At 58.6% G+C, this 25,412-nt stretch overlaps 1 protein-coding gene across 6 annotated transcripts in view; it reads left to right on the top strand.

The window, feature by feature from the left end:
- Positions 1–25,369, top strand: part of RFX1 (regulatory factor X1) — a 35,447-nt gene extending 10,078 nt beyond the window's left edge. For 4 of the 6 annotated variants that reach the window (XM_024994866.2, XM_024994860.2, XM_024994861.2 and 1 more), the window contains 20 exons: positions 7,241–7,350; positions 7,596–7,679; positions 8,719–8,826; positions 9,753–9,869; positions 10,873–10,968; positions 11,378–11,752; positions 12,492–12,586; positions 16,438–16,816; positions 18,589–18,770; positions 19,750–19,869; positions 19,961–20,076; positions 20,297–20,415; positions 20,497–20,606; positions 21,044–21,195; positions 21,277–21,374; positions 22,440–22,589; positions 22,693–22,901; positions 23,520–23,673; positions 23,756–23,801; positions 23,939–25,369. In XM_024994866.2, the coding sequence (XP_024850634.1) occupies positions 7,249–7,350; positions 7,596–7,679; positions 8,719–8,826; positions 9,753–9,869; positions 10,873–10,968; positions 11,378–11,752; positions 12,492–12,586; positions 16,438–16,816; positions 18,589–18,770; positions 19,750–19,869; positions 19,961–20,076; positions 20,297–20,415; positions 20,497–20,606; positions 21,044–21,195; positions 21,277–21,374; positions 22,440–22,589; positions 22,693–22,901; positions 23,520–23,673; positions 23,756–23,801; positions 23,939–24,108 (2,982 nt within the window). In that variant the 5' untranslated portion in view covers positions 7,241–7,248 and the 3' untranslated portion in view covers positions 24,109–25,369. Of the gene's footprint in view, positions 1–12; positions 6,674–7,240; positions 7,351–7,595; positions 7,680–8,718; positions 8,827–9,752; positions 9,870–10,872; positions 10,969–11,377; positions 11,753–12,491; positions 12,587–16,437; positions 16,817–18,588; positions 18,771–19,749; positions 19,870–19,960; positions 20,077–20,296; positions 20,416–20,496; positions 20,607–21,043; positions 21,196–21,276; positions 21,375–22,439; positions 22,590–22,692; positions 22,902–23,519; positions 23,674–23,755; positions 23,802–23,938 lie in introns of those variants that run through there. The other 2 variants (XM_059888541.1, XM_024994864.2) reach the window with 2 other exon arrangements.
- The last annotated feature ends 43 nt before the right edge of the window (positions 25,370–25,412 follow it).

Consider the following 25,412-nt stretch of genomic DNA (forward strand, 5'->3'; position numbering starts at 1 on the left):
AGTGGACGCGTGCTCGGAGCCAGGGCACCCTGTGAACAACTCCAGCAAGAGTTTGGGGGAGCCTAGCCTTATGGATGTGGGGGCATCCCAGAGCCCTCCCGTCATCACTTATTGTGCCTATCACCCGGAGGGCAGCTTTTTAACTGTCTCAGGTCCACAGGTGGGATTTGCGGTACATCTCTGGGGAAGGCTTCCCTGGTGGCTTAAGACAGTAAACGATCTACCTGCAGTGTGGGAGACCTGGGTTTGATCCCTGGGTCGGAAGACCTGGAGGAGGGCATGGCCACCCACTCCAGTCCTCTTGCCGTGAGAATCCCAGGGACGGGGGAGCCTGGCGGGCTACAGTCCATGGGGTCGCAAAAGAGTCAGACACGACTAAGCGACTAACACTTTGACTTTTTTCACTTTCTGGGGAAGAAGTAGTCAGACCAAGCAGGGAGGACTCTGTGCCCCCCAGAATCCTCCCCGCCAGGGCAGCTCTTTGAGCTGGTTCTGTCTCTGTCCTCAAGTAAGATGTCACTCAATGAAAGGCTTGGGTAGTAGAGTTAATTTGCAAACGCCTGCCAGAACTGGAGGGGAAGCATTCGGCCATCATCCATAAAGGGACTGTAACAACTTCAAGTGACTTCCCTGGTGGTCCAGTGGTTAAGAATCCACCTTCCAATGCAGGGAACCCAGGTTCGAGCCCTGGTTGGGGAACTGAGATCCCACAGGTGGCAGGGCAGCTAAGCCTGAGCGCTCTGGAGCCTGCCCAGCTGGTACAACCAAGACCCAACCCAGTCAAAATTTTTAAAAACAAAAAGTAACAGTTTTGAGCTCAGGGGCTGCCTGTGAGATGCTCCCAGCTGCAGTTCAGGGAGGTCCACTGGGAGGTCTGGAGGGGTTGCTCCCCCTCCCTTCTGTTTCATTTTTGACAAGACTTGGGCCAAGCAGGGCTCTTGGTTGGATGAGTTCGTGAGTGTGTGATGTGGCCAGGGGATCCTGTTTGTCACTGCAGCCGCCCCCCTGAGGCTGTGGAGCAAATGACCAGGAGGCTTGGGCTGTGGCACCCATGGTTCCTGCCTCAGAGCATCTTCCCTATGCCCGCTTCCTCTAGAATGGGGACGGGCTGAGCAGAGGGAAGTGGAAGCAGAGAGTCAGGATAGGTGGTCATTCCCCGGAGGGAGATGGTGGAGCTCAGATGAACTTCCCTGGCGGTCCAGTGGTTAGGACTCTGCGCTTCTACTACAGGGAACATAGCTTCCATCCTTAGCTGAGGAACTAAGATCCTAACATCCCACACGCTGCATGGTGCGGCCAAAAAAAAACAGGTGGCGCTCAGGACAGGACTGGGCATCTTTAATGGTTTCTGGTGTTCCCTGTGTAGAGGGGAGGCTGGCCCCAGTCTTTCCGCAATGGAAAAGGAAGTGGTGGGGATCCTAAGGGCATCTTGGGAGGCTGTGGAAAGTGCAGGTCAATTAACTTGACCCTAGGACAATGAAGAGTCAAAACTGGTGGCAACTGACACGGCCCCGTGGGACCACAAAGGAAGCAGTTGGGCCCCGGTAGTGTCAAGGAGGCTCCCGCAGTGTCAGGGTCGCCAGGGAGGGCAGGGGCACGCAGGGGCTCGGGACAATGACTCTTTGCGACACAGACTGGTGTGGAGGAGGGTCTCAGCTGGCATGGGAGAGTCAGCTGAGTACAGAGCGAGGCCAGGCGCAGGATGTGGCCGGGGTCACCAGGCCACATCTCCAGGGCGTTCTTAGCCCAGTATCCTCACCAGCATCCTCCCTGCTCTCTGAAAAACCCAGGCCCCCGGCTGCCCCCTCACCTCCAGCACCTCCCTCTCATTCTGTGTCCTTAACCCCGCACCCTGCTCCTGACCTCACTGTGGACAAGGCATTGTCATGTGACAAGAAGGGCCCCATCTCCCACCCACCCAGCCTCCCAGCACCCAGGGTCCATCTGCACCCACCAGCTCTGCTTTCCTGTTGCTGGAAGGGTGAAGTGGCCCCATGGCAGTTCCAGGCTGCCCCCTCCAGGACTTCTGCCGTCCCAGCCTCATTACTTAGTCCCTCTCTGGTAGATCTTTTCTACCTGCTTGTAAAAATACAGCAGCTCCCATTTTAACCAGGGCCCCCAGGCCCTGCACCCGCTACCGCAGTCGTCCAGTTTTCTTCCCTTAGTTGTTATTTAGTTACTAATTCATGTCTGATTCTTTACGACCCCAAGGACTATAGCCCACCAGGCTCCTCTGTCCATGGCATTCTCCAGGGAAGAAAACGGAAATGGGTTGCCATTTCCTTTTCCAAGGGATCTTCCCAACCCAGGGATGGAACTCATGTCTTCTGCATCTCCTGCATTGGCAGGCGGATTCTTTACCACTGAGCCACCTGGGAAGCCCTCCCTTTGAGTCAGAATTCCTCAAAGGATTCATCCTCCCTTCCTTAGTCTCTGCCCCTTCACTCAGAGCTCTGTCTCCTCAATCCCAGAGTCCCAGGCAGGATCACCCATGGCCCCCATCTTGTCAACCCACTGGTCACCCTCTATTCTCCTCTCCCCTGGCCTCTGGGCAGCACATGACAGTTTCTCCCCTCCCCCCATCCCCCCAGAGATGCCCTCCCGCTCTGGTCTCTGCCCACCTCCCTGCCTCCCCATCTCGGTTCCCCCTTGCTCCTTCCTCCTCATGTCCCTTACCTTGTGCACCATGACCTCATCAGCTGAGGCCTCCTCTCTGCTCCAGGGCCTTGTCCTGTCCCTTAGCCTCTGATGCCACCTCTGTACGACAATGCCCACGTTGTCGGCCCTGAGTCCTCGCCACCTGTGACCCATCCACGTGGTTCCACAGACCTCTCAAACCAGCATGGCCTGATGGCAATCTGGAATTTCTTTCCTTCTTCAAATCTGGCCTCCTTTGAGACTTCCTTGTCCTAGTAAATATCATCCTCTCTCCCCCCCACCCCAGGCCAGGGTCAGCCTTGACTCCTGTCTTACCCATCCTTTTTTTTTTTCCTGGCTGCATGGCGTGGCATGCAGAATGCTAGTTCCCCAACCAGGAATCGAAACCATGCCACCCCTGCAGTGGGAGTACAGAGTCGTAACCACTGGACCACCAGGGAGGTCCCCTGTCTTACCCATCCTTGAGCAAGCAAGCTGTCTGGGCTCCATGTCCTAAATCCAACCAGAACCCACCACCTCTCCCACCTCCCTGTCCCCTACCCTGGTCCAGCCTCTGTTCAGACCCTTCACAGTCCTCCCCAACAGCAACCAGAGGGAGCCTCTTGATAACTGTTGATTCGATTCCATTCCCAGCTCAACCCGGATTATTCCAAAGCAGGTGGCCCTGGGGGCACTCTCTGAGAAAGCCTGGCCTGGCCTTTCTTGCCTCTAGGAGATCTGGATCCCTGTGATAGGGACCAGCTCCACACTCCCTGCGCCGCTACTGACAAAAGTCCAACCTCCTGACTCTGGCCATCCAGGCCTGCTGGCCACCCAGCCCCATCTGGTATCAACCTTCCCGCCTACATTCCTGCTTCAGCCCCACTGGCTTTCCTGTGGCTCCGCAAACCTTCCAGGCTCAATTCGTCTCTGGGCCTTGGCACTCTCGTTGCCCTCTGCCTGGAGCTCTCCCATCCCAGACCCTCTGGTGGCTTATCCCTCATGAATGCTGACCTGACCCAGCTCAGCGCTCCCATCCCATCTCGGGGCCTCTGGGCAGCGGAGAGCAGGCAGGAGGGCTTGCCTGTCGCTGCTAGAGGACTTCTCATAGCCTCCACTTATTGGCCCTGGACCTCCTGAGTGCTGGCTTTTGTTGCTTGCTGTGTCTGGGGTCCCCAGAACAAGGGTCTGGAATGGACGCACGACTGTAGACCCCAGCATCCCCCAAGTCCCAGCCCGTCTCCTCTCTTCCCTTGTCTTCTCCAGCTCCTCCCACCACCCCCCTCCTCCACCCTCAGGGAGGCCCTGGTACCTACTGGTCAAAGCCTTCGGTACCCCCCTCTCCTGGCCCCCATCATGCTGTGGGGCACTCAGTGTGGGTGGGTTGCGGTGTTGATGTGACCGGTTGTGGATGTGAATCTCAGCCTCCTTTCTTTGGTCAGTGGCCTCATTATCTTTCACAGTGGTCCTGGGGAACTGCCTGTCCCTTCTGCTCCTGGTTCTGCCAGCAGCAGGCCTGTCCCCGGAATGGTTACCAGACACTGCTTCCTTGATTTGTTCTATAAGGACTCCTGTGGCTTCGTTGACCCCTCCCCCACCCCTGGCAGTGATTTCTGAGGGTTCCTTTGTAACCCTTAGTGTCCCTTTTATCTAAGGGTGGCCTCTGGGCCACGTGAGCCGGTCCTGGAGGTGGAGGTGGGGGTGTAACTAACACCAGCAAAGGCTGCAGCAAGGTGCCTGGGGCTCCTCCGGAGCCAGAAGCAATGTGAGCTGAGCAGGGACCCAGGGAGTTGCAGGCAGGAGGCAGGGCGGGGCCCAGGAGCCAGACATGGAGCCCAGACTGGAAGCCAGCCAGGAGCGCTGCCGTAGAAGCAGCTCCTCTCGCCCAGTCCTCAGGAGCTCTGCCCTAAGGTGACTTTGGAGGTGATGGGAAGGAAGCTCAAATTTCCAGCTTAGGAACACTCCTCTAGATCCATAATACCCCGTCCTCAGAGGCCACCAGGCTATCACCCAAAACCCAAGTGGAAGGAAGACCTTGTGAGTCCTGCCGGCCATCCCTAGAAAGATGAGACCAAGCCGGTGGAAGGGGATAGGGCTGGACTGAAGAAGGGATCATGTCCAGCCTCTCTTCCCTGCTTCTGTCTCACTTGGAGCCCCTGGAAGTCCAAGACTTGTGTCAAGATGAGGGACCCGGAAGGTGTTTATCAGTGTCCCCAAGCATAGATGGGGAAACTGAGGTCAGGACAGACAAGGGACCCAGGGCCCTGGGGGCATCAGGAATCCACAGGCTCCCCTCCCAATGAGCTGTTGACTGAAATCATTGGCAGGACGGGAGCGAAGGATCAGGAGGAAGAGGAACAGACGGCCCCATGTGTGGTCTGTGGTGACCTGGGTCCCGTCTTGGAGTCCAGCCTCTCAGGCTTCCCTCTGTCCTCTCCCAAGTAGCTCAAAGTGGCCTGTGAGGCCAGAGTAGGTCTCAGTGAGAAAGTAAGTGCAGGGGCCAGGGAGGAAGAGAAGCTCATCAGATCGAGGGACAGGAAATCAGCTGCCGCTTCCTGGCTAGAGATTTGAGACGGCGGGGCCCTCTCTGGCCTGTGCGCATGTGCAAAGTGGAGCTTGCAGACAGATGCTGATGCTCACGGACTCAGGGTCCCTCACGCAGACATGTGCACACGCAGAGCCAGGGCGAGACACTGTGGCAGGAGTCCTACCTTGGCCACAGGAAGCCCCTCGTCTAAAGAGTAGACTATAGAATCTCACCTGCTCATCCTCGGGATGCAGCCTGGCCAGGATGGGGGTTCCAGCCTTAAGGGCCACCCCTGAAGCAGGAGATGGGCAAGACTGTCTCCTGGATCTTCCTTATCCCAGGTGATGCTGGATCCCAGCAAGTCCCCAGGCCTCCAGCTGCTCCGGGTCCCCACTCAAGGACCAACCTTGCCCTTTTCATCAGAGTACCAGGGTGTTGGAGGGGATGGGAGAAGCCCCCAACTCGCTGCCCACCCTGAGCCAGGCTGAACCTGCCACGGGCCTCCTGGGTCAGGCACTGTCCCTTGAGCCATGGACACCCAGGTGTGCCGGGGCCCTCACGGGACTGGGTGCTTTCTCGGGTTTCTCCCTGCGGGCCGGCTCAGTGAGGGCCTCCTCTTTGATGATGACAGGGAAGCCTGAGTGGTTGTGAGGGGTGATTCTAGCAAAACAGAGGAATCAGTGTCTCCTCGAACGAGCTGCAGAGTTGTCCCAGGGCCTCCCCCACGTCTGGCCCACACCTAGCATACACAGTCATGTGCTGTGCTTCAGACTTGGCCCCTGAGGTCTTTGCTTCTACCTGCATGCGGCCACCTTTCTGTTCTAGCCAGTCCCTTCTCCATGTCTCCCTGCAACAGCCAAGGCCTAGCTCCCCACTTTAGAGGCTGAGACCCAAAAGGACGCTCCGAGCCTTTTGTGTCCCCCACAGGCCCTCGGCTCAGACACATGCCTCCTTACCCACATGCCTGAGTCTGCATCTCCCTGCCTTTGGGGCCTCAGCCTAGGCCTGGCCTGTGACTCTGGTCCCAGCCCCACCCCACCTCTGAAACTGCTGGGAGTAACCAGGAGATAAAGGGGGTGGGGTGGCTGGTGTCCCAGCTGGGATGAGGGTCTCCCAACCAGTGCCTCTGGGGACACTCGCCCCATGCTCCTCCCTCTCAGCTGTCCTGCTAATCACTTAGCAAGATGTGCATGAAACCTGACCTGCACCTTCCTGAAAGCATCTCTGGGTACCAGCCTCCCTCTTGACCCCAGAGTGTAGCCCCAGCCCTTCAAAGGCCCCGCTCGGGCTGGGAGGGAAGTATGTTTATCCCAAGAGGACTGCCAGGAGCGCTGGGGGGATTAGCTCCCCAAGGTTGCAGGTATAAAGCCGCCCGCGCACCCTGCTGTTCTGGAGAGGTGGGCAAGGACCAAGGAGTGCCGGGCAGGCTCCTGGGGACTGATGGGCAGGGACTGGGGCGGAAGGGGGGCACCATGTTCTATGACTGCCTCTTCTCGGCTGCCTATCAGCGTGAGTACCCACCTGCCCAGCTCCTGCCCCCCACCCCCACCGAGGACAGGGAGGCTCTGACAGTGGCAAGGGAGGAGGGGGTGTTTGACAGCAGGCTGGTGAAACTTTCTGGGGTCACTCCTCTGACCAGCTTCCGATCCTGGGAAGCCAGGGGTCACCTCAAGGCAGGTGGTCCTGATGCTTTCCAGGGCTGCGGGACCCCTGGGAGGTGGGGTTGATGGGGTCGGTCACGGTCCACAGTCCTGCCTGCTGGGCAAAGGAGTTCATCTCCCCAAGCCTCCACTGCATCTTGGCTTGTCAGTCAACCCTCTGGACACTGACTTCAGGACAATGAGGTCGAGGGGGCGGGGGTGGCTGCTAATGGGTGTTAAGGATTATAGGTCCTTGTGGCCCCTAGCCCACTCCAATGGGCAGTCTTGCGGCTGGACAGGGGCCAGACAGGATTCCTGGAGAGGCCTAGCCTCATCTAGAGCTGGCTTCAGGCAGAAGCATCTATCTAGACGGCCTCAGGCTCAGGGTGGGGGTGGAGGCAGCAGGCAGAGCTGACCTGGTGACCTTTCCCCACAGAGGGTGCCATGCGGGCCAGCGAGACTGTGTCAGAGGCCAGCCCGGGCTCCACGGCTAGCCAGACCGGAGTCCCCACTCAGGTGGTTCAGCAGGTGCAGGGCACCCAGCAGGTAGGACACGCCCCGCCCCCAGGGTGGACAGAGAGCACGCCGCGCGGGCAGTGGGGCTATGGCTATAGTGACCTTGCTTCCCCCACCCCCAGTCCTGCTGCTGGAGCCATCTGCTCACCTGTTCTTATCAAGATGCTCACTGCTAAAAAAAAAATCCCTACCCCTCCACCCCGCCTTTCCCCCACCCCGGCCAGGCCTCCCTGGGGAAACCAGCCCGGTTCAGGCCCTTCTTCCTTTCCCCACAGCGGCTACTGGTCCAGACAAGTGTGCAGGCCAAGCCGGGCCACGTGTCACCCCTCCAGCTCACCAACATCCCGGTGTCCCAGCAGGTAAGCGCCCCGCCTCTGGCCCCCACACCCCACTCTCAGAGCCCTCCCAGGGTGTACAACCAACCCCTGGAGCCTGCTCGGATCTGCCCGCACCAGTCTCGAGGATGTGGGGCCTACCCTGGGGTGGCCAGTGAGGCCGTGTCAGGCAGGGCCCATCAGGCAAGAAGGAGCTGCAGGAGTCATCTTAACAGAGAGACCTGAGGATTGACAGGAACACGTCCTGTCCAACCCTGGTGTTCCTGTCCAACCCTGATATTCCAGAGCAGAGAACCCAAAGCCTGTTAGGAACCAAGAGCCCAGCACCGGGAGCAAGTGCACAGTGATCTGTGGGCTGCAAGGCTGCACAGCGGCCGCTGGGGTCTGGCATGAACTGGGACAAAGTCCTGCCCAGTTTTCAGGGTGGGAGCACATTTTGAGGCCCATGGAGCCAGGTGCCCTGGGAAAAAACTTCAGCTCTGCTGAGTATGGGCTCCAGGACCTTGGGCAATTGCTTCTGCTGCCCTAAGCCTCGCTGTCACCCTCTGAAATTCAGGAGCCACCACGCATCGGGACTGTGTGGGCAATTCCGGGAGCCCGCAGGCAGGAAGCGCTAAGATAGCACCTGGCTCAGCACATTGCTGTTGAGTCACTCAGTCGTGTCCCCCTCTTTTGCGACCCCATGGACTGTAGCCCACTAGGCTCCTCTGTCCATGGGATTTCCCAGGCAAGAATAGTGTAGTGAGTTGCCATTTCCTTCTTCAGGGGATCTTCCCGACCCAGGGATTGAACGAACCCACATCTCCTGCATTGGCAGGTGGGTTCTTTACCACTGAGCCACCAGGGAAGCCCCTGGCACAGCACAGGTGCACATTAAAAACACACAGGCCAGGGGATTTCCTTGGTGGTCCAGTGGTTAAGACTCTGCACTTCTAATGCAGGGAACTCGATCCCTGGTCCGGGAACTGAGATCCCACATGCCTTGAGGAGGGCAAAAAAGAAAAACCTACACGCACACAGGTCATTGTCAGTGAACTGTGGTCCTTCTCCCTTCTCGCTCCAGGCTCTTCCCACGCAGCGTCTGGTAGTGCAGAGCACAGCCCCGGGCGGCAAGGGCGGCCAGGTCTCCCTGACGGTGCATGGCACCCAGCAAGTGCACTCACCCCCCGAGGTAGGTGGTGGCCCCTTCAGCCATCCTCCCCGCCCCTCTCCCCAAAGGAGTGAGGACTCCCTCCTTTGAAGTCCCTGTTGAGCCTGGGTGTGGGAGGCTCGGCCGCTGGATTCTGCTCTGCTGGCTCTGCTCTGCTGGCTCTGAGCTGAGTTTGGCTCCAGGAGGAGGCACCTTCTCTCCTGGGCCAGGATGAATCTCAAAGTTCCAGCTCTGGGCCCTGCATCCCAGGAAGCAAAAGTGGCCGTCTTCCAACCATAGTGTGAATACTGAGGACCCCTAATTCCCATGAGGATGTGGAGGCAGGCGAGCCGTGGATGGCTGGGAGGATGGGTGTCAGCAGTCAGACTTTGAGGTCCCAGGCTGAGACATTCAGTTCTGGGGGTCTCTGGACAGGTCCTCAGAGCCTTCTGAGCCTAGAGTTTTCGAAGCATGAAACAAGTAATGATACCCACCCCTCATCTACTTCCCATGACACAGAGCTGATGGGGGCTCTGCAGCCAGCCCACCCAGGGTCAGCACTTGGTGCCACCACTCACAGCTGTGTGGCCCTACACACGTCCCTTCCCATCTGCGCCTTCACAACTCGTCTGGAAAGTGGGGACCCCCAGACCTAGCCTTTCTCACCTCAGGGCTGCAGTCCAGCTGCTGATGGAGGCAGCTGGGGGCCGCTGAGTGGAGGCCAAAGTCCTCATCCTCCTCACTGGGGAAGACGGGCCTCCCCAGCATCTCTGGGCTGAACTCTGAGCCTTGCCCTGGGATCCCTGGGGCTGCGGGAGGGACCAGGCGTCTGGACGCCCGGGACAGTTATCAGCTTAGGTGGCTGGGAGACGTCCCCCCCAGCCGTTGTCCTCCCCGAATAACTCTTGGGACAGGGTTTGTCAGGGCCCGGCTGCCCCACACACTCTCTGCGCCTCCTTCCCTTGCAGCGGTCACCCGTGCAGGCCAACAGCTCCTCCGGCAAGACGGCCGGAGCCCCCACGGGCACGGTGCCACAGCAGCTGCAAGTCCATGGCGTCCAGCAGAGTGTCCCCGTCACCCAAGAGGTGCCAGGCCAAGGCGGGCGGTGGCAGGGGCAAGGGGTGCCAGCCCAGTGGCCTCTGCATCCTCCTAAAGCTGTTTGTCGGGGTGGTGGTGGGGAAGCCGGTGGGGGTCCAGCCCCAGCTGGCCACCGGGGCCTGCGGCAAGCAGCTCTGCTTCTCTCCAGACTCTACGTTCTCATCTAAATACTGAGGGCCAGGGAGCTAGGTGGTTGGGGCTGCTGTGGAAAGCACCTCAGACTGAATAGGCACTGGGAACAGCTTCGAGAAGCAACCTTGGCATCTCCAGGCCCATTTGCCTGGAGCCAAGTCCTGGCTCGCCCCCAAGGGGCTCAGGGAGAGGCCTCAGCCTGTTAAGTCCATGCCCCATCTTCCAGAGGAGGCCTCACTCTGAGCTGCCAGCCACCGTGGCCAGAGCAGGTTATAAGGCAAGGGTTGTCTGTCATTTGGTCATTACCAGTCAGGTTGGGGGGTGGTTTCCACCCCCTCAGAAAACCAGATGAAAGCCATAGATGCTCTCCCTGGAGGAAAGCAGAAACTCCACCCTGAAGGACTCAACAGATATTCTCCAGCCAGACACCACAGCCCCTCGGAATCTAGCCCTGAGTTCATCACTCAGCTGCTCCCCGCCTCCCAGCCTCTGTCCCTCACTCTGTTCTGAGGGTAATGCCGGCGTCCCCGCCATAGCATGGAAGTGAGGACTTGCTGGATGCCGAGGTGCGGGATGACCATGTAGGCAGTTGGGGTGGGGAGCAGGGACCCCTCCTCGGTCAGCTCCAAGTTCAGCTTTCAGTCCTACTTCCTGTCAGCCTCACCTGGTAGAGCCCGGGTTCACCATGGCACCCAGAGTCAACCTGCTAAGGAACCTGGAAGCCACATGATGTGGGGCCAGTAGTGAAAAGCTGGAGAAAGGCTGCCAGTGCTGGGGACAGGGGTGGCGCTTGAGGACAGGCGGGCAGCCATCCTGGCCATGGCTATCGCAGTCTGACTTGCCTTTCCCTCCCCGCAGAGGTCGGTGGTTCAGGCCACTCCACAGGTGCCCAAAGCTGGCCCCGTGCAGCAGCTCACCGTGCAAGGACTCCAGCCGGTCCATGTGGCTCAAGAGGTGTGTGTCTCACCCACATGCCTCTGGGCAAACTGGGGCTCAGTCCCGGAGGTTGGAGGGGGGGGAGCGGGGGCGGGGAAGGTGCAGGCCCCTCAGGCCGCAGGGAGGGAATGCAGCCCCCCTGGGGGGGTCTGGGTGGAGGGTGGTAGCTGGAACTTTGAGAAACCCAGCCCCACCCTGGACTCCCAATTCCAACCATGGGCCTCAAGCCTTCCTCTTTGCCAGCACCGGGCAGTTCAGGGTCCAGGCTTTGCTAAGAGAGAGCTCTGGATTGCCCCTTCCCTGACACCGGGTGGGGTCTTCTGGTCGGGTTGCTGCCTAGTGTCAGCAGCCCGGTGGGCGGTGGAGGCCTGGACAGCCGCCCGCTGCCGGCCCCGGTGACCCCTCAGTATCTCTGTTTGTCCTCCAGAGCTCAGGCAGTCAGTTTCCCGCTAGGAAGGCAGAGCAGCAAGAGCCCTGGCCCACGCCGCCACCGGAGCCGCCGCCGCCCCGGCCGCCCACGCCTGGGCCCGGGCCGGGTGCGCTGGCCCCGGAACCGCCAGCTTGCCGCGGGGAGGCCGCGCAGCTAGGCAGCCCCGAGCCGCTGCCGCCCCATTACGAGCCGGGCGCCGAGCAGTGGGTGGAGCTGGTGGGCTTCCTGCCCCCGCACCTGCTCCTGCCGCAGCAGAAAGTGGTCCTCGAGCCACTACCCGGGCTGCCGGCCCGAGCCAGCCCCGACCAGAGGGTCAGGATCCAGAGAGTCCCCCAGGTGCTAGTGTTCGGCACGGCCGCCACGGCCCTCAAAGTAGGTGGCGGACGCACGGGCGGGGGTGCGAGGGGCGGGCGGGGGCGGGATCCGCCGGCCCCGGCCCGCGCCCGGCCCCGCAGGCCCTTTAGACCCCACCTCCACCCAAACAGCCTGGGGACCCATCTCTGATTACCCGCCCCCCCGCCCTACCAAAGCGGGCTCCTGGTCCCAGGCTCTGCCCCTACAGACTGGGATGGGGGATGGGTGGGGAACTCAGGCCCCGCCCCTGCCCCGCTTTGTCAGTAGTTCCAGATTCTGGCCCACCAGTGGGGCCCCAGCCCTGGTCCCGGCTCCGCCCGTCGCATCCTGTGCACCTAGGCCCCGCCCCCATAGGCAGGGGTCCCTCCCTGATGCAGGCGCCTCTCCTACAGCCATGGCTAGTTCCCGGCTCCGGCCGGCTTAACCGTCAGGCTTGTACCAGAACTTGGCTCTGCCGCTGGGGTTCAGCTTTCATGCCCGCAGTAGGACCCTGTCTGGGGTCCCCTCCACCCACCTCATCTCAACCCTACCCTTGCTGTCTCCAGTTCAAGCAGAGAGGCCTGGCTTTTCCTGACGCCGCTGTGCCTCATTCCCAGCCCTGGCCCTGTCCAGGGTGTTCAGAGAGCCCCTAAGTGCAGCCTCCCAGCCGGGGATCTGGGAGTCCCCGTGAGCTTGGCCAGCTGCCAGACTTTGAGAAGCAGGGAGGTGGGGAGCCAGCCCACCCCTGACCCTCTGTGTCCCCTTCCTCCCATGCCAGGTGCAGCAGCTCCAGCAGGTGCCGGTCTCACACGTGTACCCCAGCCAAGTGCAGTACGTGGAGGGTGGCGATGCCAGCTACACGGCGAGTGCCATGTGAGTGGGGCGGGGGTGGGGGAAGGGACAGGAGGAGGAGCATGGGTCTGCTCAGGATCCCTTCCCAGAACTTGAAGCCCCAGTCTCCAGCAGACCAGCTAGCCTTCAAGGTGAAAACAGGTGATAACAGTGAAGCAGAAGGGACCCTGGCATGTTGGGAAAGGCGTTCCAGCATTGCGTCAGGCTTTGGAGTCAGGGAGGGGGCTCTGGTTCTTTGCAAAAAAACAAAAAAACATGGACTTCCCTGGCAGTCCAGTGGTTGAGACTGCGCTTCCGATGCCAGGGGCGCAGGTTCGATCCCTGATCAGGGAACTAAGATCTGACACGTCACAAGACATGGTCCGAAAAGAAATTGCAAAAAAGGAAAAAAAGTTTAATTTTACAAGATAAAATTTTTAATGAGTAGGGAACGTTAAACAGTGAAGAAGAAATCTTTACTCCTGATCCCCAAGCCTGCCCCAGAGGAGATGCTGCGCCCCATTTCTTTGTTTCCTCCCTGAGAAACTCTGAGAATAGAAATTACCTGCTTTGTGTGTTGAGAAATAGAGGCAGTGTGTTCTGTCCCCTGTTTCTTCCCCTGCCACATAGCTTGGAGCTCTCCATGTGGGTCTCAGTTATTCTCTTTAATCACCGTGTGTAACTCCACTGCTCAGTCACAGCATGAATGTCATATGGCCAGTCACCCCCAGCTAGCACGTAGACGACTTCCACTCTCTGCTGCTGTACATGGCTCTGCCTTAGTACCTGCCATATCAGGCATATGTCAGCCCCAGGCCTGCCCTAACCTCGGCTCTGGCTCCTTGCTGGGGATCCTCCACACACCACCACCTTCTGTCTCCCCTTCTTCACAGTAATAATTCCAGGACTTAGAGTTATTCTAGTTGTCCGTTCAGCTTCCCAGGGGGCGCTAGTGCTAAAGAACCTGCCTGCCAAGGCAGGAGACGCGGGTTTGATCCCCGGGTTGGGAAGATCTGCTGGAGAAGGGCATGACAATCCACTCCAGTATTCTTGCCTGGAGAATCCCATGGACACATGAATTATTTGAGTTTTGAGAAGTTTCACTGACTTTCTTTGCATTTGCCTGATGTCTTTCTCACGTCCCAACCACCTATCCCTGTGGGCATGACACTGGGGGTGGATTAGCTCATGGAATGACTTGATCCCTGGGTCCTGATCCTGTGGGTGTGGGGCCCCGGCCCCTGAGTCATGGTCTACAGCATCCAGCGACCTCATGGTTCTGTTGATTTATTTCCCGCACTGCCTGGCTCTCATCTGTGCAGGTGACCAGTGCTGGCGGGGGCCACCGAGGACATTCCAGAGAGGAGCCTAGCTCCCGAGGGCCCCCAAGGGCTCTTCTGCCTCTCCCTGGTCTGTCATTGGCTTCTGTTTCAATTCTTCCCTCCGTGACTATAGTGTGTGAGTGATCACACAGTAACTCCGCTGTTACCATCAGATTCTTCTGCTGTATGACTTTCTTGAGGGCACCATATCTTCTATCTCTCCCTCACAGTGGGTCATTTCCACCTTTCCAGCCCTTTGCTGGTCTGGATTCCTGCTCTGACTAAAGCCACACCCCCTGGGCTTCTATCCATGGCCTTGTTTAGCCTGTGTCCAGTTGTTGTCGTTCAGTCGCTAAGTCGTGTCTGACTCTTTGTGAACCCATGAACTGCAGCACATCAGGCTTCCCTGTCCTTCACTGTCTTACGGAGTTTGCTCAAACTCATGTCCACTGAGTCAGTGATGCTATCTAACCATCTTAATCTCTGTTATCCCCTTATCCTCCTGCCCTCAATCTTTCCCAGCATCAGGGTTTTTTTTCCAGTGAGTTGGCTCTTTGTATCAGGTGGTCGAGGTAGATACACACATTCATTCTGGTAGTCATTTGGCAAACAGTTGCCATAGCAACATTTTCTGAGAGCACAGTGTTGCAGGTAGGGTGCTGGGCTGGTTTTGGTTCCTGCCAAAGGGGGTGGCAGGGGCACTTAGCAGTACTGGCTCAGGTCACACACTTCTGGAGTCACTCGTGCCATGATGTGGACTATGTAGGTGTGTGAACCAGGACACAGTGAACAAGAGCTGCATCCTGGGGTCTGATGGATGATGCTGTACACCAGGAGTGACCACACTCCCACCACCACCCCAGTTGCTCTCCTTGCTGCTCTGGGAGGCCCGTAGGACTCCGCTCCCCGGCATCCTTCAGCACCTTCTGGGCCAAGGACACTCCTGACGGGCCTCCCTCCTTTCTGGATTTTAACATTTTAGCTTATGTTTTTTATAATTACTTTTATTTTATTTCTTTATTTTTGGTTGCGCTGGGTCTTCAGTGCTGCGTGGGCTTACTCTAGCTGTGCCACGCGGGGGCTACTCTAGTTGCGATGCACAGGCTTCTCATTGCAGTGGCTTCTCTCGTTGTGGAGCACGGACTTTAGAGCTCCCAGCCTTCAGTAGTTGGAGCTCCTGAGCTCCAGGGCACAGGCTCAGTAGTTGTGGTACATGGGCTTAGTTGCTCCACAGCGTGTGGGATCTTCCCAGACCAGGCATCAAACCCATGTCTCCTGTATTGGCAGGCAGATTCTTGACACACTGAGCCACCAGGGAAGCCCAGCTTATGTTTTCAAACGCCTAATACATTGTGCGTGTGAGCCAAGTTGCTTCAGTTGTATCTGTCTTATTGCGACCTCGCAGACTGTAGCTCACCAGGCTCCTCTGTCTATGGGATTCTCCAGGCAAAAATGCTGGAGTGGGTTGCCATTTCCTTCTCCAGGGGATTGAGAGGGCTCAAAAATCAAACCTGTACCCAACCATGTTTAGTGAAGTGGCTGCCCCTGTCCACACACCCTTCACCCCAACGAATAGCAGATACAGATAATGAAATGCCATGCGATCTCTCCCTTCTTCCCGAAGTATCATCCATACCCCTCCCTGCCTCTTTTGTTCACCTAATGGAACATACTGGACCTTGTTCTTTGGTGGGACCTCAAGACCTTCCTCCTCCTCTCTCACCCCCACATAGGAAATCATCAGCTTTTAACTTGACATCCCAGTAAAGATAGACCCCACCCCCCACCCCCAACCATCCATGTTATTCTTGCTACGATTTGCAGCCTTGAGTTCATGTGACCGAATAGTTGGAGACCTCTCCAGGGCGGGATGGGTCGCTGGGTCAAAGCGAAACATATGTGCGCCTTAATAGTCGTCGCTGACCAGCCCCTCATGGTGGCAGCCAATGGATTTAGAAGTAGAGCTCTCACTTTTCCCCACCCACTTCCTGCACCTCGTGTCCCTTGACATGTGCCACCTTCCAAAGTGCCCTCAATTTACCTTTGCACTTGGCTTCTCCTCTGGCTCCCTTGCTAGGACGTTAACCTCCCCCAGACCCCAGGGTGGGGCCTTTTCTCTCGTGTCCACTGTTGGGTCCAGCGTACCTAGAACACTGCCCAAGCAGGCCTTCAGTAGTTGTTGGTCTTTTTTTTTGGCTGCACCACCAGGCTTGAGCAATTTGAGTTCCCCGACCAGGCCCCCCAGCAGTGGGAGCGAGGAGTCCTAACCCCTAGACTGCCAGGGAATTCTCTCAATAGTTTGTTTTCTGAGTGACTGAAGTGTTTAGCCCGTTGCAAGTTACTCAGCTCTTCCAGTCTCAGTTCCTCACGGCTGAAGCGGGGACTCCCAAGTCACAGGACTGTTTTGAGGATTCAGTGAAGAATTGCCCATCAGGCACTGGGGGGTGTGCAGTGCATGGGGCTGTTGCTGCCCTGCTCCCCCTTCCCCCCTCCACTGCAGGGCCCCCCTCATTATGCCCCTGGGCCACCCAGCTCTTATCCCCTGTCTCCTGCCCTCTACTTCTTTTGTAGCCGCTCCAGCACCTACTCCTACTCTGAGACGCCACTGTACCCGCAGACGGCAGGCACCAGCTACTACGAGGCCGCGGGCACGGCTGCCCAGGTCAGCACCCCGGCCACTTCCCAGGCGGTGGCCAGCAGCGGCTCCGTGCCCATGTACGTGTCTGGAAGCCAGGTTGTCGCCAGCTCCACCAGCAGTGGGAGTGGAGCCAGCAGCAGCAGCGGCAGCGGCAGCGGCAGCAGCAGCAGCGGCGGGGGTGGTGGGGGTGGGGGTGGTGGCGGCGGCGGCGGCAGCGGCGGCGGAGCAGGCACCTACGTGATCCAAGGCGGCTACATGCTGGGCGGTGCCAGTCAGTCCTACTCACACACCACCCGTGCCTCACCAGCCACCGTAAGTGCCCACCCAGCCCCAAAGGAGACAGGGGTTGCGGGGGGGCTCTGGGCAGGGGCAGCAGGCGATGGGTGCCAGCCACCGTCCCCAGGAGTCTGGGTAGCCTGGTGCCAGGGCACTCAGGTGAAGAGGTCCTGGGGTTGACTCCTCACTCTGTGGCCTCAGGGAACCTCCTCAGCCTCTCTGGGCCTCAGCTAATACGCCTGAAGCTCTTGGAGCTATTACCCAAGGAAGTGTCATCGAATCTGATAGTCTGGCGATGGCAGATAGATAGCATGGGGTGAGAAATGCAGGCACCACCATGCCAGGAGCTACCCGAAGCAAGGATCTGTGTCTGTCCAGAAAGGCAGTGAGATAACCTTCCTGTGCCCAGAGCAGCTCTGTGGAACAGCCCTAGGGCCTAATCCTGATGGGGCTTGTCATCAGCTCTGTGACTGTGGTGGGGTGTCCCGGCATGGTCCTTGTCCTCCAGGAGCTTGAGGTCTGAGCGATGGCTTCCCGTCATGTTTAACTCCCGCCCTCTCCCACGGCCACCCATTGTGGACATCATTACCAAGACCGAAGCTTTCTCAGAAGACAGAACATCCCTCATGCACCCAGGAAGCCTGGCTTCTAGTCTGAATTTTTTAATGCTGGTCATGACCCCCATAACTGACTTCATGACTCCCGAGTGGGTTCTGAAAATGTGTTCCCCTAGACCCATGCTGTCTGATAGAACATCCTCCAGTGATGGATATGTTCTTTGCTTGCTGCCTAGTGTACAGGCCTCGGGACACATGAGGCTATTGAGTGCTGGAAATGTGAGTTTCATAGTCCTAGAAACAGAATTGTTGTTATTTTTTTATTTTAGAATTTTAAAAAATGATTTACTTTTGGCTGTACTGGGTCTTCGTTACTGTGCTTGGACTTGTGCCCAGTCTGTGTCGTTGCGGGGCACAGACTTCTGACCTCGCTGGCTTCTCTTGTTGCGGAGCATGAACTCTAGAGCGTGCGGGCTTCAGTAGTTGTGGTGCACGGGCTTGGTTGCCTCATGGCACATGGGATCTTCCCAGAACAGGGATCGGACCCGTGTCCCCTGCATTGGCAGGTGGATCCTTAACCATTGGACTCCAGGGAAGTCGCTGAGTTGTTTTTTAGAAAAAATGATCTTGAAAGAATTATGGTCACAGAAGCTGCAGAGATCCCTGTGGACCCCCCACCTAAGTTACCCCACTCGTTACAATTTATGTATCTGTAGTACAGTATCTAACTCGGAAACTGACAATTGGTCTTATATGGGGGTATCTACTTCTGTGTCTTTTTATAACATGGGTAGATTTGGGAAACCACCATCAAACTCAGAATGCAGAACTGTCCTGTCCCCGCAAAGATCTCCCTGGTGCTACCCTTTTAAAGTCTCCCTTACCCTCCTCCCTTCCAGCATTCCTGACCCCTGGCCATCATGAATCTGTTCCCCATTTCTCTAACACTGTCATTTCGAGAATGTTCTGTGGATGGACTCATACTTGACGTGACCTTTTGACACTGGCATTTTCCATTCCGCCTACATTCATGTAACAGCTCTCCGCAGCTAGTGGTGATGGCCTGGGACAGCGCAGTTCTAGAGAGTTCTGCTGGATTTAGTTCCCATGGGCAAGGGTGACATGACACCCTCGCCAGCATGGTTGTCAAGATCACAATGGGAAATAAATAGAGCGCTTAGCGACGAGCACTTGAGAAATGGAAGCCATTCTTAGCATTCTTCTGATTCTTCCGTGGCCCTCGGGCCCCAGGTCCAGTGGCTCCTGGAAAACTATGAGACGGCCGAGGGCGTGAGCCTGCCGCGGAGCACCCTGTACTGCCACTACCTGCTGCACTGCCAGGAACAGAAGCTGGAGCCCGTCAACGCCGCGTCCTTCGGCAAGCTCATCCGCTCTGTCTTCATGGGCCTGCGTACCCGCAGGCTGGGCACCAGGTGGGGCCACCTGCCCCTGACAGCCCCCAGTGGCTGTAAGGCCCGCCCTCACCCTAAGTTTCAAGGTCCTCTGCTCCCCTTGTCCCTTCACTCCTCTCCAGCCCCAATGGCCTCGTCTCAGTTCCTCTGACGCTCACATGCTCCTGCCCCAGGGCCTTGGCACTCTGTGCCTTTCTCCGTCTGCTGACTCAAATATCCCCTGGCCCTCCTAACTAAAACTTCAGCTTTCCCCTACCTCCTTGGCATCCATCTCACCTAGTTTTTCTCCTGAGCACCCATCCAGGATGCCTTTCATGTTACTTCTCATTTCTGATCTGTCTTCTGATGCTGAAATGCACACCCCTTGAGAGTGTGGGGGCTGCACACAGTCATTGCTTAATCACGGCCTGTGAGTCAGTGAATTCACAGAGGAAGGAGCAAGGAGCCCTCCCGTGAGCCCACCCTTCTCTGCCTCTCCTTTGTGATCCCCCACACCTTTCTGGGCTAAGCCCTGCTCTTCTCTTGGTTCCAGCTCCCAGTTCAGGCCTGAGTGTCACCTCATTCAGGCAGGCATGCATGTAGAATCTTGGGCAGAGTCCCTCGTCTCTCTGTGCCTCCGTTTCCTCAGCTATCAGGCTAGGATGCTAGGAGTACCCTTCATAGGGTAGAGATGAGAAACACGTGCCTTCGCATGTGCTCAGTGCTCAGAACAGTGCCTGGCAAATTGTTATGACTAGTAGTCAGCAAAGACTTGCTAAGTGCCTGCCCCCGACTTTGGTCCTATCTTCACAGAGCTCAGTCTGCGGGTGGGGGCCTCTCCTGGCCCCCATAGGCCCCATGGCTTCCCCAGCCCAGCACCCCCAGCTCTGTGGAACATGGGTCTTACCCCCGGGGCTCTGTTTGGCCCCCTAGCAGAGAGGAGGTGGGTTCGATGTAAAGTTCCCAGTGGATAATCAGGGGCTACCCCCAGCCCAGCCCTCACCCTCTGCCTCCCTCCCAGGGGCAACTCCAAGTACCACTACTATGGCCTGCGCATCAAGGCCAGCTCGCCCCTGCTGCGGCTGATGGAGGACCAGCAGCACATGGCCATGCGGGGCCAACCCTTCTCCCAAAAACAGAGGTAGGAAGGCGGGGCTGGCTGGGTGCTGGCAGGCAGGGAAGGACGTGGCGGCCTAACTGCCCATCCCATTGCCCACCCATCCCTTCTCCAGGCTGAAACCCATCCAGAAGATGGAGGGCATGACCAACGGCGTGGCCGTGGGGCCACAGCAGGCCACTGGGCTCTCGGACATCAGCGCCCAGGTCCAGCAGTACCAGCAGTTTCTGGGTGAGGGCTCCCTGGACTGGGGTGGGGCCCAGGGCAGGCTGTGCAGCCCCCAGAGAGCCAGCAGATGGTTCACTTGCCCTCCCTGAACCTCATCACCCCAACTGGTCATGGGGGAGCTTGGTAGCCAAGTGGTGCCAACTTAACAGGATCCCAGGATGAGGCTGAAAGGGGTGGGTAGGTGGGACTGGAAGGGGCTCACGGTTTCTTCTCTGCCCTCCAGATGCCTCAAGAAGCCTCCCTGACTTCTCAGAGCTGGATCTCCAGGGCAAAGTGCTGCCCGAGGGCATCGGACCTGGGGACATCAAGGCCTTCCAGGTCCTATACCGGGAACACTGTGAGGTAGGGCACCTGGGCAGTGGGCAGGGGTGAGGGGCACCATGCTGCCCCCCGACCCCCTCGAGCATCTGGCCTCCCCAACAGGCCATCGTCGATGTCATGGTGAACCTGCAGTTCACACTGGTGGAAACGCTCTGGAAAACCTTCTGGAGGTACAACCTGAGCCAGCCCAGCGAGGCGCCTCCGCTGGCTGTGTGAGTGCCCCGGGGGGGAGGAAGGGAGGAAGTTGTACACCTGCGAGTCTGACCTCAAGGCTGGGGTGGCCAGACCATGCAGGGGCGGGGGGCTCCTCTCTGATCCCCACAGTTTGTGGGGCCCCTGTGGCCTTCTGAACCCGCCTCCAGAGTGTGCCTGGGGACCAATCTGATGCTCTGTGTGTGGGATGGCGGGCCCCACCGAGCCATTTCCTCCCTGCAGTGGCTAGGTGCCTGGGTCCCCATGTACAAGATGTTGAGATCCCTCTCTGACCCTGGGGGCAGTGAGGCCTGTATCAGCCTGACCCCGGGGGTCTTCAGGATGCAGAGGGTACCTGCCCGAGCCCAGGGTGGGTGAGGGTGCTGTGCCCTTCTGACCCTGGGTGCAGGACTGTGGAACAGCCTCGTAACGCCGCGGGCCGGGTGGGTGCCCACAGGCACGATGAGGCTGAGAAGCGGCTGCCTAAGGCCAGCCTGGTGCTCCTCTCCAAGTTCGAGCCCGTGCTGCAGTGGACCAAGCACTGTGACAACGTGCTGTACCAGGGCCTGGTGGAAATCCTCATCCCCGACGTGCTGCGGCCCATCCCCAGTGAGTGCCTGCCCCGCCCCGCCCCCACTCCCCGTGCCCCACTCCCCCGCCGAGTCCCCACCAGCCCCCTGCCGCCCCCAGGTGCCTTGACCCAAGCGATCCGGAACTTTGCCAAGAGCCTGGAGAGCTGGCTCACCCACGCCATGGTGAACATCCCTGAGGAGATGCTGCGGGTGAAGGTGAGGGTGTGAGGTGGGGGCGGAGGGGCCAGCTCGGGCCCACAGCTTTGGGTCCTCCCTCCGGGTTGGGGGCGCTGGGGGCCTCGGCCTCCTCTGCCTGTCCAAGGCAATAAGATGCGTCCCCGTGTTTGTCCCCTCAGAGTGAGCTGTGGGTGTTGTCTTCATGAGCCAGCTTCCTCAGGTGCCCACTTCTGACACAACCCACTTGTGGTATTTCTGTATGCAACACATCATCTTAAAATAAAAACCAAACGCAAACTTGAGGTAGTTCTCTTCAGAGAGCTTCAGCAGAAAGTGCTTTAGATGTTCAGAAAGAGATAAAATGTTAAAAAAAAAAAGATACCTATAAGGAAACAGAATAATGGCCCTCTCCATCAGTGCCACACATCCACTAACTACCAAGATATTTGGAAATAGATGGAATGGGCTTGCTCTTGAGCAAAAGGAAAAAAGAAAGAAAAAAAAGTTGTTAAAGTCCTGAAAATGCTCACAAGACTGGATGTCAGAAGAATGACCCCCGGGGTCTGCTGGACCAGAGAGCTGGGCTTGGTCTGTGGAGAAACTAGAAACTGGATCCAGGGGGAGTCCTTCGGAACTGGCAAGACTTATGTATTCATTCATTTATTATACACACATTTATTGAGCACCTGCTGTGTGCTCGGCCTGGTTCTAAGTTCTGGGAGCACAGCAGTGACCAAGATGGACAAAACTCCAGCCCTCCCGGAGTTGACATTCAAGGGAATAATCAAACAGAATGAAGCAGAAGGTTATGGAAGCGGCGCCCTTTCTGGGCTGTGCCCTCCCAGATCTTCTTATATGCTTTGATTAAAAATAATAGTGTTCAGATACATTAATTTTTTTTTTTTGGACACATTATTTGTGTGGCTGATGACCCAAAGTTTACAAATCCTGACCCTTTAATCTCCCAACAAAAGCAACAAGGTTTTTTCTCCCTTTTCGGAGAAAGAAAAAGGCTCAGAGAGGTCACAGTGGGTGGGGGAAGGGACCTGAGTGGGCGGGGGCAAGGGTGAATTCCAAGAAAGCCACAAGCCCGGGGCCCCACAGGTGGCAGCGGCCGGCGCCTTCGCGCAGACCCTGCGTCGCTACACATCGCTCAACCACTTGGCACAGGCGGCACGCGCTGTGCTGCAGAACACTGCGCAGATCAACCAGATGTTGAGCGATCTCAACCGCGTGGACTTCGCCAACGTGCAGGTGAGCGCCGGTAGGGCAGGTGACGAACTTGGGGTAGCCCGGCGGGGCGGGCCCCCGGGGCGGCAGCTGAGTCGCGGGCGCCCGCCTTCCTGCTCTGTCCCAGGAGCAGGCCTCATGGGTGTGCCGCTGCGAGGACCGCGTGGTGCAGCGGCTGGAGCAGGACTTCAAAGTGACGCTGCAGCAGCAGAACTCACTGGAGCAGTGGGCGGCCTGGCTGGATGGCGTCGTGAGCCAGGTGCTCAAGCCCTACCAGGGCAGCACCGGCTTCCCCAAAGCCGCCAAGCTCTTCCTCCTCAAGTGGTCGTTCTACAGGTGCGCCCCAGCTGGGCGGGAGGCGCTCGCTTTGCAGCAGGGCAAAAGGGGGCAAGAAAAGGCCCCGCCTCTTCGAGGAGGGTGGGGCTAGACGAGGACCATCTCCTTCAGAGTGCGGCCAGAGAAAGTCCCGCCTCCCTGAGGGACTGGATACCTTTTAAGAAGGCCAGGAGAAGGGAATGGCACCCCACTCCAGTACTCTTGCCTGGAGAATCCCATGGACGGAGGAGCCTGGTAGGCTGCAGTCCATGGGGTCGCTAAGAGTCGGACACGACTGAGCGCCTTCACTTTCACCTTTCACTTTCATGCATTGGAGAAGGAAATGGCAACCCACTCCAGTGTTCTTGCCTGGAGAATCCCAGGGACGGGGGAGCCTGGTGGGTTGCCGTCTATGGGGTCGCACAGGGTCGAACACGACTGAAGTGACTTAGCAGTAGCAGGACTCTGCTGGTGGTGGATGGGTCTAGGGCCCTGCCCTTCTCTGATGGACACCCCGGGGAAACTTGTACGGGGCTGGGTGGTGGTAGCTGCGTTTGCTCAAGCCTGGTTCTCATGGCAGGGAAGTGGGGCGAGAGGTGGGTCTGGGCCTGAGGGTCTCCTGTCTGTCGCCGCCTCCAGCTCCATGGTGATCCGGGACCTGACCCTGCGCAGCGCCGCCAGCTTCGGCTCCTTCCATCTCATCAGGCTGCTCTACGATGAGTACATGTACTACCTGATCGAACATCGTGTGGCCCAGGCTAAGGGCGAGACCCCCATCGCCGTCATGGGCGAGGTGCGCGCAGCGGGACGCTGAGGGCACGGGGCGGGGCGCCCCTGGGCAGGACCCTCACCCCTTTTCTCTCCCCACCTTCCAGTTCGCCAATCTGGCCACCTCTCTGAACCCCCTGGACCCGGACAAAGGTAGGTAAAGCCAGGACCTGAGTTTGGAGGTCGGTACAGGGGGGCTGGGATGGAGGAGGCGCCAGTTGGGGCACCGCGTAGGGGCCTGGTGGCGCGGCCGCCCCGCGCTGAGCCAGGCCCCGGTCCGTGTACTCCAGACGAGGAGGAGGAGGAAGAAGAGGACAGCGAGGATGAGCTGCCGCAGGACATCTCGCTCGCGGCTGGCGGCGAGTCGCCTGCGCTGGGCCCCGAGGCTCTGGAGCCACCGGCCAAGCTGGCGCGGACAGACGCGCGCGGCCTCTTCGTGCAGGCACTGCCCTCCAGCTAAGCCCGCGGCCTTCCCCGCCCCACCCGCCCTCCCCCGCTGCCCCTCCTCGCCAGGGTCCCTCACAGCTTCTGTGGCTTCGCTGTCACCGCTCCAGCTTTGGCCAGGGCCAGGAGGGGCCTCCAAGACAGGGAAGGCTAGGGGGTACCCACCCCCCACCATGGGGCCCGCACAATCACAGGGCCGGGCGGAGCCGCAGCTGCAAACTCTGACACAAAAGACGTGCCTTAAGGAACCCGCCGCAGTGCCCAGGTGCCCCCTGGGGCAGCCAGCTTGGCCCCTTGGCCCCAAAGGCTGCATCATCTCCCTCCCTCCCCCAGCCCCACCCCCACCACCCCAGGGGGCAGGCAGGCAGGCCCCCTACCTTGCAGAACTGTTAACTTATTCAGCTCGCTGGCTTTGCACAGCCTGTCCTGGGCCCAGCCCTGAGCCCCGGGTGGGCGCAGGTGGGCATCACCTGGGGACCCACCACTGTCGGCAGCAGCAGCCCCGGGACCCCTCCCTCAGTAACCCCACTGCTTCCCCCTCCTTGGTATAAGTGCAATTAAAGCCGTGGGTGTCGCATCTTCTCCAGTGCTGGACCCTCCCGTGCCCCACAGCCCCAGAGGGGGGCAGTGCCCAGCCTGGACAGAGGGGGAGGGCAGAAGGGGCACCATCTCTGGCTTCCAAAGAGCAGCAGGCTGGGCCGGGCGATGAGCCCGGAGGGGCCTGCTGCAGGCAGCGGGCCCGGAAGTGCCACGCCTGCCCCAGCCGGGGCTGGGTGCTCCGCCTGCTCGTACCCAAGCCCCCAGGCACCCTTGCCGCTGGTTTGTAATGGAATCTCCACGCTCCTACTCGACCCCCACCTCCGCTCCTGGAGACCGTGCTTCTCCTCCGTGTGTGGGACCTCTGCCCCCTCCCAACCCCCACATGACTATTGTGCGATTTGTGAGCGGAGTCGGTAACTTGTTGGGTTTTTTTCCAACCATCATGGCCTTATCTGTTCCGGTTTTCTCAGTGTTTTCAACCTGTGAGATAGATGTTTATGGCAAAAAGCGAAAAAAGAAAAAAAAAAAAAGAACCTGACCTATTGTATAAAAATCACTATTTTGTGTGCTCCGCGTGCTACAGCTTTTGGGAGTGGTTTGCCCACTCCCTCTCCCACTCCTCTGGGCCTCCCTTCTCCTGGCGGTGAAAGTGTCCACGCGTGTGGTAGTCTAGTGTGCCGAGCTGTTTTCTATCTTTTTGTAGTCTTTCTTAAAACACAATAAATTCCACTGTCATATTTGGCTACTGCTGACTTGCCGGGCTTTGGTGGGAGCCTGGGG

The sequence above is a fragment of the Bos taurus genome, chromosome 7 (assembly GCF_002263795.3).
Source record: "Bos taurus isolate L1 Dominette 01449 registration number 42190680 breed Hereford chromosome 7, ARS-UCD2.0, whole genome shotgun sequence".
NCBI classification, from domain to species: Eukaryota; Metazoa; Chordata; class Mammalia; order Artiodactyla; family Bovidae; genus Bos; species Bos taurus.